At 44.3% G+C, this 16,267-nt stretch overlaps 1 protein-coding gene across 5 annotated transcripts; it reads right to left on the bottom strand.

Moving 5' to 3' along the window:
- Positions 1 to 1,836: 1,836 nt before the first annotated feature.
- LOC131272374 (dentin sialophosphoprotein-like) lies at positions 1,837 to 11,720 on the bottom strand. 5 transcript variants are annotated; one of them, XM_058274091.1, is made up of 4 exons: positions 11,426 to 11,714; positions 9,628 to 10,052; positions 4,186 to 5,462; positions 1,837 to 4,101 (listed from the first exon to the last, which is right to left on the bottom strand). In XM_058274091.1, the coding sequence occupies exons 3-4, from the start codon at positions 5,392 to 5,394 to the stop codon at positions 3,979 to 3,981; spliced, it is 1,332 nt and encodes a 443-aa protein (XP_058130074.1). In that variant the 5' UTR covers positions 5,395 to 5,462; positions 9,628 to 10,052; positions 11,426 to 11,714; the 3' UTR covers positions 1,837 to 3,978. The 5 variants fall into 5 exon arrangements, with proteins under 5 accessions (XP_058130074.1, XP_058130071.1, XP_058130070.1 ...); XM_058274088.1 differs by having other exon boundaries at positions 1,837 to 5,462; positions 11,660 to 11,720; XM_058274087.1 differs by having other exon boundaries at positions 1,837 to 5,462.
- Positions 11,721 to 16,267: the final 4,547 nt, after the last annotated feature.

The following is a 16,267-nucleotide window of genomic DNA, read 5'->3' as shown; positions in this document are numbered from 1 at the left end:
TTCCCCCCTGTGTGTGTGTGTTTACGGTTAGTTTTTCCTACCAACCCGACCCGGTGACACGACGCACGACAGCTCGACCGACCGGTGGTTGTGTACCTTGTGCGCGTTATTCTGTCAATAACCATTAATTTGATTACACTCGACACGATACACGAGGCAGTCGGAGAAAGATACGTGTGTATGGCCGTTAGCTACCATCACTTGTGGCGTAATGTGTGTGTGGGTGGGTGGGTGGAAAGTGTAAGGATTTCGTCAGGACAAAGAAGAACATGCAGGGGCTCTTTTCGTGACGAGGGGGGGTTAGGCGAAGGGCATCATTAATGGAACATCGACCTGGGCTGCAGTCGTTTCATTTGACCTGAAATACGACCGATTTCCGTCCCGCTGGGAAGTTCGGGGAGGGGACGGTGGGTGGCGTTTTGCCGGGATCAATGAATGTCTGAAGATGTTTACGATCTAGCTTGGTTTGATTATGTGAGCGAAAATCACATTTTCATGCTTTCCGGGCTGGGTAACTGGTTTGGGGAAAACTGTTTTCCCTGCTTGTTCGTGCTTTTGGAAACGAGATCGATCGTAACTGACTTGGCTGAAATACACGGAACAACACGTGAAATCGTGATTTGCAAATGAAGGTAGTCTTCCCTGCGCTAGATCTATAATGTCTCTCTCGTTCGTTTTGTTAATCGTCATGCTGTTCGGCAAAATAATGTTCACACTGAATATCACTTTAGGTGAAAGCATACATTTTTTATTTAAATGATGAATATTGTTCTCAACGTCATATATCCAATGTCATTCATCTGCTACTTTCCTTTTAGCCTAGGTGCTCAATTTTTCCGAAGGTGAAAAATCGAAAGTAAAGCAATGAATATTTTTCACGGTTCAAATTTCCTGTTTTTAGACGCACACAACTGACATCAAACCGACACTTTTCGTTTTTCTTGCCGAAGCTGTGAGAGCCCTTATTTACACGGCGGATTCCACCTAATTTCGACACCTCACCAAAGATACGCCAGGAGCAGAGGTATACCGTGCCAAGCCGGAAGGGTGGGGCAACTCTGGGCGCTTTGAGTACCGTCGACACTAAAAAACAACTTTATAAGCCTCCCCACAAACCTGGCACCGCTCGCATACTGATGAATGGCATTTTGAATTCCGTCACGTTTGGCAGCGGCAACCCGAGAAAAAAGGGGCCCTCGAGGGAAGATTGAAGACAAACATACGCACAAAAAAAAGCCATCACACCGGTTCGATATTCCGCCAGCGGAAGACGTTTCCATGGCGTCGAAGGTTGTTTTCACCACGGCCAGGTGGGAAAAACACCTTCACGTGTATCTGCTGCCGAGGGCGCAGAAAATCAATCGATGAGAAAGTCGTTCGTTCTATCCCGGCGAGAATGATGAAGAGGAATAAAATATTTGCGAATTCCACGCACGAAACCGATTTCGGGCAGAAGAATTCTGCATCGGCAAAGCAAAAGCAGGCCAAAGTTATGACGCGTATCTAATGAAGGTTCGCGAATCCCGCAGTTATGAATATGGGAGGGCGTTCCTTCGAGTGTATGAAAACTTCTTTAAAGTTTTCCACTATGGCGGAACCAAGGCTTGAAAAAACTTCTTTACCGCACAGTGATGAATGATGAATCTCTTACCTTTAGTTTGTGGTCTGGTTTAACTTATTCCACGAAGTAGATCGTCTTTTGGGTTTAGTTTCTGAAAAATATGCGATATTATTTTATAGAAAACTAAGTACTATCTTTCTCCGGGTGCATCTTCAAATAACCTTGGAAGCAGCAGAAACAAATACGTATTGAGCCTCTAAATAAATACCAAAGTGTATTAGCAAAACAAATTTCGGTTGAAAGTTATTTATTTCCATGCCAAATATCCCTCCAACTCATCCCTTTTTTTCTCTCATTACACATGCTTATGCTGGGCTGTGCTTGTTAGCTTCTCTACCGTCCTCCTTTTACAACTTAAGTCTAGATTCCAGTTTCGCTCGTGTAGAAAGTTGCGTCTCCGCAGTAGACCATTGCCAGATGAATGTATATGCGACAATGTGTTGCTGAATTTTGCTTCCTTACGATATCTATATGAATAAGAATTTGTCAACTTCTGCCGTAGGGTTTCCCTACTTGCGAATTTTCTGTTCCTGCAGGTATACTTGTCGATTCGTTTAACGCTTTCCTGATTCACTTTGATGAAGAGTTTAGGATTCATTCGATTACTTTAACTTGTTTTAGTTTGAAGGCTATTAGTGGTTTGCTGTTGTTTTTTTTTGTTGTTGTTACAGTTTTCTATTTATTCATCAACGTTTTGCTTCGTTTCCCGCTCGCCTTCCCTCTCGTTTTGTCTTTCGGTGTGGGTGTGGGTGTCTTTCAGGTTGTGTTTGCGGCCGGGTTCCGGCTTGTTGCCAGCTAGTGTTCCTAATCACCTATTAGTCTATGGTACTTTCCTATAAACCTATTTCGATCGTTACGCTACTTCTATTACTATTTTATATGTTTCTATTTGTTACGGTGCTTTGTATCGTAATAGTTGCAAAATGTCTGTGATGTTGAGTTCCCTTTTTCGAACTGTTCAATGAGGGTTTGATTCTGTTATCTTTATTGTAAATTTTAATTTAGATTTATTCATACTTTTGTGTTGGCATTCGTTTTTCTCGAACCACCCAATACCAACGCTCAATCTATGGAATATTTTCATCGTACAATACCGAACTTATCGAAACTGAAAGGTGCTTAAAAATAATTGATAGGAAAATAGCGAATAATGAAGAATAAATAAACTGGCAGAGTCACTAAACGCATCTCTATGTAGATGCTTTAGGCAAACTTACACAAGATGCGAAAGAAATTTAAAATATTACCATTAACATAGAAGATGATGTATGTTTGCGTGGTTAGCTTATGGGGGTGCATTTAGTATACGAAAAGTAAGAATAATATTATTTTCACTTCTAACAAGTAACGTTTGCAAGAAGTTCGTCAAATCATAAAAAAACTAGCTAAAATAAAGTTACAGACGTTTGTGGATTGTTTTTCTTTAAATTGAAATTTCTCAACATACCTTTCAAAAACTTGATTTGGTTTCGCTGCTTTTTCAGACATTCTTCGCTACTGGACGCCAGTTACAACGTATAGCTAACGATTCTAAATATTTTATCTGGGCTTTCCAGCTAGTTTTCCTTTGCCAAAGATATTTCAGCGTCTTGCTGCGTCAGAAGAACAGAATCCCAAAACCATTGGAATGTCTACAGAGATGTGATCGAAAATATTCATTTTCTGTGTTGAACGAACAGCTCTGTCAGTGTTTCGGGCTATGAACGAAGTCTACGAGGCGATTTAAAACTGTCTCTAGCTTTTGAATGTGCTACCGAGCAACTATTTATACAATCAATTGTGGGAGAGCACTTTAAAATAACGATACTACTTCAATGCAACCAACCATCCTGTTGTCGTTGACACATTTGTACGTACTTCGTCCGTTTCACATGGGTAAGGAAAAACATAACACCGTAAGTAAATTTGATCGTTCTAAACGCGCGAAATGAAAGAAAGTGTTCTAAAACACTCTGATCAGTACCAAACCGATTACTTAACTTCTTTTGTCCGTCGCGTATAGAAAAAGTAACCCACTTTACGCCATTTCTGATATTTTTCACAACGATTTTGTTGAACTAATGATCTTCACGCATTGAACCTAGGATTAGTTTCCAACAGCGAAGGTTTAAGATAGTTAAAAAAAAAATGTAATAACATGTTCTTATATTAAACATGAAACATAAAGACCTTTTGACGATAGTACTGAACAAAATCGACGGCGCACATCCACAGTGTAGAATAAATAAGCATCCTAGTACCTTATAGCCCCGCAGGTATCGAGTGTTTTGCAAACGAGCGAAAACTAACTTACAGCAACGGCTGTTTTACTGCTTACTACATTCAGTCCGTCGGCTACCCCGGCACCCGGTTGGAGTTTATCCAATTTTAGTGTGCTTGCTGAGCCGAGGAGATGCCTCGCCATCATCATCATCATCATCATCGCCGGAACTGTTTCGCTCCCCGTCAGCCGATCGTCGTTTGGAACTGCTCAGCAAATGCTCGGACGCACGCACAGGCGTCGTCGTCGGCGCGGGAGTCGTGCTAGCGCTTATGAGGTTGCTATACATCGTGTTTCTTCGAACGTTGGCGGGCACAGGCCTTTTACGACTGCTGGTGGTTGTAGAAGAAATAGTAGTAGTAGTAGCAGTAGTAGAAGCGGGTGTGGTGGTGCTCGGCTTTTCCATGCTGTCCTCCGACTTTGTACACTCGTCTAGACTGTCCAGTCCGAGCTTGGACGACTCGTCCGACACGGGCCCACTCTTCCCGTGTTCGGTGGCCGAGTTACTTTCGTCCGACGGTTCCTCTGCCAGCGTGGCACCGTTTGTCTTCGTCGCCGAGTCCGGCGAGTCCGATTTGTTGTGATTACTGCCCGAGCTCGAGGACGCATTGGTGTCGTTCGTGCTGTTCCGGCCCTCCTCCGGAATGTTCTCCAACAGGTCCGGCTGAAGCTCGCTGGCGACGTAGTGTGTCCACAGAGCCAACTCCACCCGGTGAGGGGACCATTTTTTCTCGTGCGCCTTCAACGTGTCGTTCGTCGTGTCGGGTTGATTCTTCTTCTTCTCCGCGGAGGACGTGCCTTCGTTGGACGAGTTCGTGCTGTCGTCCTCGGCGTCACTAGCATCCGCTTCCGCCTCGGCAGACGTCCCGTTTCCGTTACCTTTCACGGCCGAAGCGTCCGGGGTGTTACTGCTATCCTGTGCGGGTTCTTCGCCAGCCGGTACCGGGTGGCACTCGCGGTTCAACCGGTCCGTCGTCGTCTGGATGTGCTGCACAAAGTTCATATACTCGCGCGTCGTATAGTCGATGCCTTCGATCTCCGGTATCGCCATCAGACACTCGTCCGCCATAAACGGTGCGGTCTCGGGAGCGGCCGCAGCCAGCAGGGCCGAAGCCATCGTCGTGCCGACTCCCTTCAGATTCGACAGCGCCGTGATGGCCTGCTCCAGGTTGGGCAGCTTGCGGAACGCCTTCTTCGTCTCTGCCTGCACCGCCCGCGGTGTGTTCACCTTGATCAGGTAGGACAGCTGCGGGAAGAACTTGCCGCGCGTCTGCTTCCACTTCATCGTCTTGACTAGCTCCTCGTGCAGCATGTACTGGTCCTTGCCCCGCTTCTTGATCAGCTGGGGCAGCTTGTTCTGGTACCAGTCGTCCAGCTTGATCAGCTCGTCCGGCTTCTTGCATTTGCTGTTCGCCTTTAGCTGCAGCACCTGCGGGTAGAGGGCGAGCACGTACTCGAACTGGGCCGAGTTGCCCCGGGTGAAGAAGGATGCCGTGTCTCGTACCGACGACATACTGTCGCGCACAGGGGTCGTCGTTCTTCGTCAAGTTGGGGAGGAGTTCCGATCTTCCGGTGGATGCGCTGAAACGGTACGGGAAGGAATGAAAGTGTGCACCGAATAACGTACGCAAACGAGTGTTCCGCATAGTTTGCTCCGTCGGTATCATAATTCCTCGGCATACCAGAATGAAAATTAGTTCGAGCAATATGGCTTCGAAGCTTCCCAACCCTCCAGAACGTACTAACTTTCACGATTATCCACCTCATCTACGGAAAGGTTCGTCTGCCGGTCGCAATTCGTATGTCCTGGTAATTATTACACCGTTTCCGAGCTCCCCAAAACGAGGAACAAAAGGGGTAAAAGGTTTATGCAGCCACGCAACCGGTACGAGGTGGAATGGCGGCAAACTCTTTATTGTTTACAACAAATCATTAATCAACCCAATCTCCCCCAGCCGTCTCTCCTTATTGAACGAACATAGGAGCGCGGTGTGGCGTTCGTTTGTTTGAGGAGTGGGACGTAATATAAAAGCAAAAAAAAAAACGGAAGGAACAACTCGCAGACCAGCAATAAAAACAGCAAAACTTTATCTACGTAGCTTATCTTTCTCGTGCCAAAGGCGCCCCGAGGGTTAGATGGCGCCGGTTCACGCAAACGGAAGTGAAAAGAAGTGGGGGCAGGAAAAAAAAGCAAACCGGACGGGAAGGAACCCTTTTTCTAGGATTGTCTATGGCGTGCGGACGGGCGAAAGGTTCCCCCCTTCGATAGCACTCGTAAAACCCGCCAGAGAGGAACGAGTTATAAATGAGTTGCGAGTGGAGCAGTAAAGCTACGTTGGCTCCACTTTCTGCACGGCTTCAGCCTCGGCAGAGGGTGTTCATAAATATTGCATTCTTTTCCGGTTCATTTGAAGACGCTTTCCGGGGGGGGGTTCCGGAGTTGTTTTTTCGCCGACCAACGTGAACCATTTTCCCATCCTTTCCGCGTGGTTGGAAAGCGTTCATTCGGTGAAATCCGTGCTGGGAGCGGTCAGGGCAAACCCCACCATAACGAGCCCCAAAGCCGGTATAGCGAAAGAGAGCCGGGTTGGTCGGCAGAATCAAATGAGTAATTCTATAAATCTTGGCTCCCGTTCCTTTCCCCTGCTAGCGTCAGGTTGATTGCACCATGGGGAGGCAAATAAACGTGTGTTGGTTTCATTTACCTCATCCTCGGGCATCCTTTCGAGCTGCAATCGGACTTCCCTCCCCCCCAAGGTTTAATGGGAAAAGAGAAAAACATTTATCCGTCAATCACGTTCCGAACCAATTTGGTGCCTAGTTTTCTCTTATCCTTTTCGGTCGGAGTAACTGATATGGTGAAGTTTTACTATTTTCCTACATACCGCAGAAATGGAATCCTGTTTATCAGAAATCGAAACGTCACTCTAATTATATCCAATTTAATTAGATCCGTTGCCCCGGTGAGGACGAATTCGTTTCTTACGAAGGGTGCAAGATCCTACGCTTTCAGTACGGGCTGGTGCATAGACACACCTTGGCGAAACCCATACAACAAAACCCCCTCAGAGCTAAGGAAAACCATCCGAGGAAAACCAACCAAGACATCCGGGACAAAACTTCCCCTTATTTCCTTCGAAAGCATTAAACATTAAAGTTCAACGCGAGAAACTCGTTCAGTTTTCCCCTACCATGTTCCACAAACCCAATCAATAACAAATAAAACCGAACCGAATTTTCTTTGTGATTTCCCGAGACGGATAGGAACAGCGAATGGCCATCAATATGTGTTCCCGGAAAGTTGGTTTACCACCAAAGTCCCGGCGTTATCGTTGCCGGGTGTGGGAGAACACAGTTTTCCCGACGAGCAGTCCATCTTCAGGTTAAGGGCACAACTTTAGCTTCCGCCTCGGGTTCGGGTGGACAATTGTGATCGATTGATTTTTTTTTCCAATTAGTTTTTGCTTTCTTCCTTTGGTTGTTGTACTTTTCTCCTTGCTGCCGTGCACAAACAAAACACAAAACTTCCATTTTTGGGGATCAGTTCGTAAACTGGTTGGTATTCCAATTTCCGTTGCGGTCGGGATGCTATTTCGTCGTTTTTCGATGCCCTCGATATGCAGCAGAATGGGACACGGTGTAAGGAGCTAGTGGGTGTCGGATGCCGATAACTTATCCAGAACTTTAATTTAGATGTCACTGGCACGCATCAATTGTCGTCACCGTAAAAGGGAGCGTCTATAGTGCAGGGATAATTTTACATTTTCTTCTGTGGTGATCCTATCATTGGTTTAGTTATAGCTTTAAATGCTCAGAGGGTTCAAGAAAATGTTATTAAGTTTTTGCTTATTTTTCGTTTTCATATATTAATGTTAAAAAAACCCCCCCCACAATTTTCCATTTCAACCCATAACGGAGTATCCAACCTCAAGAAAACTATAAACACCACCCGAATGCTGCATTTTGACTGTAGCAACCTGCCAAGACGCTACGTTTGTTGATGAATTTACTGTCCTGCGACTGGGAGCTTCCTATGTGTCACACGAGCTTGGCTGGGCCATTAATTTCAGCTGTTTGCCAACCCCAGCACAGAATTTTGCACGTTCCAAGTGCTGCGCAACGGTATGAAAAATGAAATTTGCGAGTCGCGCGGAAAGTTGAAGGTTTCAAGAGTAATAAACTGCACGAAGCCGCTATGTTGCGATCACATCAAGACACGTGGAAGAGCATTTCAGGTCCTTTAGCCAGCGTTATGTGTTCGTTCCACGTCGTTGGGTGTGATAACTCATCTTTAATGGTTAAACCACGATGATAAATATGAATTAGACGCTCGTCTGGGTGTGTCTCTAAAGACGGCGCAGCATAAAGGATCGCACACAGAGAAAAATGCTCTACTTCCGAACCTTAAGTGCCAACCCAAAGCGAACCATCTCAATCAATATTAGCGCTGATTGAAAAGAAGTTCCCATTTGTGCGGGATTATGATGATGTACGACGTGATCCGGCAAAGGATGGTCAAGTGTCCTTAGGGTCATTACAAAACATGACCCGCTTTTGGCTCCAAGTTGTGTAATAAATGATTGTTTTATAGCTTTCCAGCAATCACGTAACCTAGCACCGAAACGAAGTTCCATTGGCACAGGTGCAAGAAAGATGAAATCTGTGTATGCTCCCAGATACCGGGATAACGGATGGCTTTAGTTCGGAAGTGTTTTCCTCCCCCAATGTGTACCAAACACATCCACGAACGCAGATTTTGCATCCGCTCCATTAATGCTTCATGTTCAATGAAAATCAAAAAAAGGCACTTAAGGTAAACACGCGTTTTTGTGCCCGTTTGTGTCGTACGCCGCTACTCCTCTGCAATGCGAAGGGTGACGCTCTCGTCTTACGTCCTGGCAAAACGTGTACACGTGACGCATTACCCGGGAACCGAAATCGCAAACAGGAAGAGACTTTGGCGAGGGGTTTGAGGATATTTGTTTTTTCCTCTGGGGAAATTTGTGCACGAAACGTGATCCTGTCCTGTGGCGGTTTACGACATGGAATAACGATTTTCGTGCGCCTCAAACACTGTTATGCGGGCAATTGAGTTTGCCGTAGGGCTGAGGGTAAACAAAAGGAAAGTCGCAAAAATCAATTTTTGGAACTGTTATAATTTTTAAACTGATTTTTGACGACCAACCGTAAACCTTTTCGAACTTCAAATTCGTTTCAAATTCAAAACAACATTTAAAAACATTTAAAAAAAGGAAAAAAAGCATGAGAAGGAAAACGTTCCCAATGTAATTATTTCATTTTATATGCATAATTCGCACATGCGATGAGTTTAAGCCTTTTCATGGAGTTTTCCGCTAGCGACCGTTACTGCCTTCCACCTAAACTAAATAAGGATTACGCGTGCGGTTGATCCGCTTTAGTATGAATCAGCGGAAAATTAATAAACCCCTCCCATAATATCTCTAACGGTACATTCCTCACTTGTGAAAGCGATTAAATGTACCGGCGTAATAAAATATACATAGTTTAATCCATACATCGAATAACGGTTGGGAATCATATGGCGTATCATTGCGGAGGATTTAAACGTTCAACCGGGGTCGGGCGCAAAAATTATGCCATTGATAAGGATGCTAATATTTCATTCTGATAATACCGAGTGCATACCTGGAAAACATAATTCCATTCGGATTACTGGCGAGGTAACATTAAAATTAATAAATTGAACTACAAATAAATTACTTACCTGCTTATGTTTAGAGGGAGGCGTTTTTGCAGAACGTTTATACTGTTTTTACAATATATTTGTAAGTTGAATGTCCTGTTGTTTTAAGATATTATTTCCAGCTGCATCATGCTTCAAAACCGTTTGTTGATCATCCGTCTAGGGCACGTTTTTATTTGCAACACTTACAAACACAGCGCACAGCGACCAGTTCTTCGTTCAACTTCTTAAGCAATCTCAGTTTTTGATCGTAATAATCATATGTTTAGTTGTTATTATTATTCGAACACTTGTTATACGTTTTCAAGTTGTTATTTTCTTGGTTGTTCTCGAAAAAATTGCTTCTCCGCCACAGCAACAGTCATGTTGATATCTTTTTCCACTTTGTGTTAACTTTCGATAATTTTAAGTCACATAAATTTGTACGTTTTCATCTGCAGAATGCCCTGAAGTCAAAAAGAAACATAAAGATTATCGTACGATCAGAAACTTGGCAGATGCATCGCAGCATATGCTAAAAGCATTTCTGTTTTTGCTCACAAAACAAGGAAGAGAGAATTGCTTTGGTATTCTCTCTTTTTCTCTCGCTCTACCACAGTCCAGCAGACAGGATCCTCAGGAGGCGTGGAAATGGGTGCGGGATGCTATTTTTGCACGTTTCTCCACCCTTCCGCACCCTTCACGCGACATCTGCTCGCGGTTTCTTTAAATAGTATTTTGAGATAAAAATAAATAGAACCAAACGTTCCACCCACCGGTGGCGTTAGTATGATTCTCCTTCCCTTCCCAACCAGTGGCACAGGTGGACAGCACTTTTGAGGTGCAGCATAACGCCCAGCAGCAACATAACAATGTCGGTACACACAGGCTCTCTCTCTCCCACTCTGTCTTGTTCTTTCTTACTAAGCTAGACACGGTACGTCAGCATAGTTTCATTGACAGACGAAGAAGCCGGCTCTCCATTGGCAGGAGGGCTTGGGTGGAGATGAAGGTTCGATACAAAGAAGCACGGGGTGAGTAAGAGAGCGAGCGAGGTTGGGTGGAGAGGGTGAAATTTATCGCGCGAACTTTTACCATGCCGGCAAAACCGGCGCCGGAAAAGCCAATCAATTGCCAATCACAACGTGTGGCGCGTCTGGAAAGTGTGAGGTTTCGCATATTTTTTCGCACTGTCTAATTAAATTATACGGTTCAGGTATGCGTAATGATTAATTCCCATTTTGGTAGGTGCACGTTTTTAGTGTCCAACACATAATTATGTGGCCATATTGCACGAAACCTGGCCACGGAAATGGGCGCTGCGGGAACACACAAAATGAAGACCATTTTCGTTCATCGTGTGCTCCGAATGGGCCACAAACTCACTAACACAACGACGTTCCCCGGACGTTCATGTGGGTAAAACGAGGTGATTTAACTTGGTGGCACTTTTTCCCAACCATCAATGAATTGTCTTTTCCACGCACAAACCACACACCGTGCCTCTGGAGGAGGTTTTCGCGTGGAGGCACACTTTCCCGGTCCTCGGACTCGATCGATTACGCAGGAACAACACGGCTGCTGCTGCAGCAGTACCACGGATGAGGTCGAATGGTTCCACACAACACCACCACTAGAAGAAAGCAAGAGAGCAGGTTCCACACCACCGAGTTTGCCGAATGTTTCTACCGCTTGTGCGCACGACGGGGACTTGCGGGGTGCTGGCCACGGGATCCGCCACGGAACCGACCGCCAAACGGTTCCATTCCGGCAAGCCGTGCCGTCCGTTCCTGCACTACACTGGCCCGAGCTTCTCACACAAAAAATCGATTAGCACAACCTATCCGGGTTCCGGTTCTGGCTGCTGCCGCTGCTACTGCTGCTGAGCTGCAGAGCGTTGTGTGTCTTTCGCAGGCAGATAGAGCCGTGTGCGTCAAAGAGCGGTGGGCCGATCAGATCCGCGAGACGCCGATCCGCCGCCGCGGCAGTGTGGAAAGATGCTTCGGACGACAAGAGGTTTCACAAGCGCACACGATGCACAGAATCCGCAATAGATTGCGGACAGAAAATTCACCCTTCGAGTACGGAATCGCCACACTTTGCGGAGTGTGTAGGTAGATAAATGTGCGGAGACGTCAAATGCCGTGCTCTGCAGCGACGAGCAACGTCGAACAAACGTCTCGCTGTCGGGAGCACGATACTTTTCCGCTCTCCCGAACCGTACCTCCCATCTCGGTCGCTCGCGTGCAGCTCACCGCGGGTCGTACTCTTTCGCACACTTCGCTCAGCGATGCCGCAGTGGTTCGACGAGGGGTCTCTCGATGGTGATGCTAGCGAATGTTACAAGCGACGTGCCTGCTCGTTGGCATAGCTTTGGGCAGCTCCTCGACCAGTGCGCATTCTCTCTCTCTTTGTTCGACGCTCGATTGGCATGAGATAACAGTTTTCTCTCTCTCGTCTCTTCGCGATGGTTTCTGCTTGCGTATGCTTGCAAGATGGCGTCGCGAGTAGGTTCGAAAAATCGATTCATGTAGCGTTCACCGCGTTGTCATGTAAATGGCAGCTGGGAAAATTAATGTTTGAACCATTTAAAAAACAATGCTGTGTTAATTACCGGTGCAATTAACTGCGGGTTGTTTTGTTTCGTGATTTAATTTCAAAAATATAAAAAAAAAGAAAACACCTTCCGTACCTTTTTGACAGCTATTCGTATTTGACAGAGATCATTGGCGTAGGGTTAACGGTTTTTTTCAAATGATTGTTAGCAAACTTTATTTTATTTTATTTTCTAATCATGACTCATTTTACAAAAAAATTGTAATGATTGGAGAAGTTTTTTTAAATTTTCGAAAAATAAAAATAAACATGTTTAATATAGTTAAAATTGTTTCAAAAAATAAACTAATTATTGCTGAGGACCTGCGCTTTGTTTTACGTTACTTTTTCAAATTTATAATCCTTCATTATTTTACATTCAAATCTTCATGTAAAAACCATTTACAGAATAAGCCAAATCTTTTAAAATATCAAAATGCATGCAAGCTGCTGAAGCACAAAGAAAAATCAAACATAAATAAACACCTGTTGTGAATTAAGAAAGCGGAAGAAAATGACACTGCCTTTAAAAATGCCGGACGTTTTCCCTGGGGGACTCGGAATGATGCGAAGCAACCTCGAACGAGCATCGCTTGTTGGTGCAAAATATATCACCGAAGAAAAGCAGAAAAAAACATTCGAACCACGATGGGAAAACTTCGAGTGGACATGAATGCTTCTAATGGTGGTGTATGCTTATTCAACCGCTCACTCAGAAGTGAAGTGGCAAACAGTAGACGCAATGATGCAATAACAATATTTCTCTAGGAACCACTTATGATTCGGTGTTCATTATGCTCGCTTTCCCGATGGCAGCCTGAAGCAGAATCGAATGTTTTCGTAATTCAATCGTTAGTTTCAAGTGGACGAGTAGACCGATTGGAACAAAAAGAGCCTCAAACTTCTAAGAGCTGATAAGCAAGGTTTGTACTATCACTTACGCTGGTCATTATACTTCCAAAGGGGATAGTTTAATTAAACACATTTTTTACGTTAACGAAAAAAGAGTACTGCTATGACACTCTGTCTTATTTTTTCAACTAAATTATGAATACGTTCTTACATTGTTTCATTGCTTTTCCAAGGTAACTGAGCATCCTCAAATGAATCATTAAAACACTTACCGATAACCCGAATGGCTGGAGAATGGTCAGTGAAAGTAAATGAGGACCTGTGAAAACAGAGAGATAAAAACAATTTCATTAGCTTATGATGAAGAAGGCACCAGACTCTTTTAGCACTGTTACAAAGTTCCTTTCCTGGGCCATTTGCCATTTTCGGTACTGATGCATAAATTATAACCGGAAGTAAACCCGCCGTTATGTGTTTCTACAAACAACGAAAACCATTACAATTTTCGCATAAAAGAACGGAACGTTTTTTGTTCCGTTATGAAGTACCAAAAAGGACATTAAATTTAATGGCGCTAATTTATACGCACTCGTGGCACATTTTGGCTCATAACAAGAATTGAACCTAGTTTAAGGAACCTGACATAACAAAAACTTTATATTTCACAAGATTGCAAAACTTCTTAAAAAATATCACACGAAGTTAAAATTTTGTATAACATAAAATTAAACAAGGTAACGGATCATACGGTTGCTTCCATATGCAGAGAGATTTTTGGCCGATGAAAAAAACAACGTATTCAGCAGGGTGCCGGCTAATCTCATTACCATCGAAACGACACAAGCTGGAATTAATCATTCTGACAACTTACTACTCCGTGTGCCCAGGTTGCGTGCGCTCAGTAGACCAGCAGAATCGTTCACCGGAAAAGTTCACCAGTTGCCCGGAGGATGACACCTTTGCCAAAATTATGACCCCATAGCGACGTGGCAAGTTGGCGTATCCTTACATGCTGCCATTAAGGTAGCATTACCGAGCACCGAAACTCAGTCACATGAGAAATCGAACGGAAATTGGCTACAGATAATTTAAAACCTCCGTGCCGATAGGTACGTGTCCTCTGCTGGTCTTCCGAACACTGAGCACTTCGAGACTCGAGGCGACTTCCAGTATCCTGTGGGAACCGACGAAATAAGGTCATTTGTATTCATGAAAACTGGCATCGACGTGGCAGGTTTTCAGCAGGCTTTTCTTTTGCGAAGCTGCATAAATTGGCCCGCTGGAGGCAAGGTGACGCTGTAACGGGTCCCGACGGTTGACCTTGCATTAATTTCATGATCTCATCTCACAACGACGTATAAGCTCCAGGTAATCGAAGATAAGCGAAACTGTCATCGCGTATGTATAGCTTTCTGTAACGTTGTCGTTACAGTCGGAGATGATTCTAAAATGAACTCATAACATTGGGCCCATCTTTCCATTAAAAACAGGTAACGTACACTTTGATATGAATGTAAATTCGAAAGATTTTTAATAAAAATAGCCTAACGTTCAATTTTCAACGATGTTCAAGGTTTTTTTCCTATCGACCATGATTTTGAAATTCTCCTCGCTCTACGATTTCCATCAACCTTTGATTACTCCAGTTAAGTGGTACTTAATCTTTATCCAATTTTTCAAATGGGAACGGTAGCAGCTGCGACCTGCGGAAAGCGATGTTTAACAGACGTGAACTGAAAAAAAAACACGGTCACAAAATATCGTCCAGACAGGGAACGGAAGCTTGGATCCCGATGATGCTTTGGGAAAGTGCCCCGCCAAAAATCATCTTCCAATGTACTTTACGACGGAAGTGTCTGCAAAGCTGCACGGTCGGCTGCAGGATATCCAGTTTATTTATCGCAAATCATCATCCCCCGACTTCCAGCTTCCAGCGTGCTAAAGTGCGTCTCCAATCTGCTTTTAGGATGGTCGTGGTTGTGGTGGGTTTTCCTTTGAGTGTTCACTTTTGTACACTCGAGCCGTTTTCCTCAATTCGGAATGGCGTAGAAAATCAAGATTACAAAGACTAGGGAAAAATTAGGGACATCGGTGGGATACCGTTGGTTCCGTCGGTGGCTCCCTTTTAGAAAAAGACTCTCGCCTGTGAAGGTGCGTTCCTTGAGTGGCCTTTGTTTGGTGTCTGATTTTAAGAGGAAAACATGTGCTCCCGTTTATGTGCGTGTACTTGAGGATAACTTTTTGATCAGTTTATTCAAACATCAACCACCATCTGTTTAGTTAATATCTACGATCTCAAAACGTTTATTATATATGGTTTGTTGTACCATGGCTTAAAATGTCATTGTTAGAGCTAGTTTCGTCACCTCCATTTCTTATCGAACAAATCATATCGCATAAACTAATATAGACCTGACCAAAGCAATGCGCCTCCCAAATCAAAGTTTCATTTAGGGATGTTAAGCCATGCGAAAACAGTTTTGCTACATTTATGGAAGAAGAATATGTCAATTAAACATATGACGGATTGATTTCTTCCTAATGAAAAGGCATCTAAAAAGTAAATAAGTCCATCCAAAGTGGAAAATCATCACAGTGTCTTCAATCGACGCCAATTAAGAGCAGGTCCAATAAATGACTTCCGTATTGCTTGTCTCACTACAGAATGTTGCCAATCAAATCATTTATTTATCATACGGAAGGGACTCTTGTGTCGAACAGGACTACCGCTCTGAGGTGTTGCGTTTTATTCCAGGTCGACGTCCTTCCTACGGTGAATGCATATGGTGGTTGGCCTCCTCATACAGCGCCCTTCGTCAACCACCCAACTGTGACAACTCATTCATTATGATCATTAGTTAGTCATTCACGTTTAGTGACGCCCCGGAAGGCATTCGATGCTTTTTTATATTCAAGGGTGGCTAAGGGTGTATAAAAATAGCGCAGCTGGAATATCGCACCACGAACAGACCCGTCATACCATCGTCAAGCGCGGACTATATCGAATGCAGATTAACTGCTAGATGTTATCATGCAAGTTTAGGTTAGAATTGAGGGAGGGCGAGTGGATACAAATAAATTATTTAAAGTCTCGTTGTTTGACGTGGAGGGCTCTGGACCAAGTGTCACTTGGGGTTGACTAGGTCTTACTCCCTCCTCGAAACAGGCCCTCCGACACCCTAAATGCACAACCGGTGGAGATCACACCAAGTGATTCCGAGGTGATGACAAATGC

This window comes from Anopheles coustani, chromosome 3 (genome assembly GCF_943734705.1).
Source record: "Anopheles coustani chromosome 3, idAnoCousDA_361_x.2, whole genome shotgun sequence".
NCBI classification, from domain to species: Eukaryota; Metazoa; Arthropoda; class Insecta; order Diptera; family Culicidae; genus Anopheles; species Anopheles coustani.
This window is presented reverse-complemented; position numbering and strand designations above follow the sequence as displayed.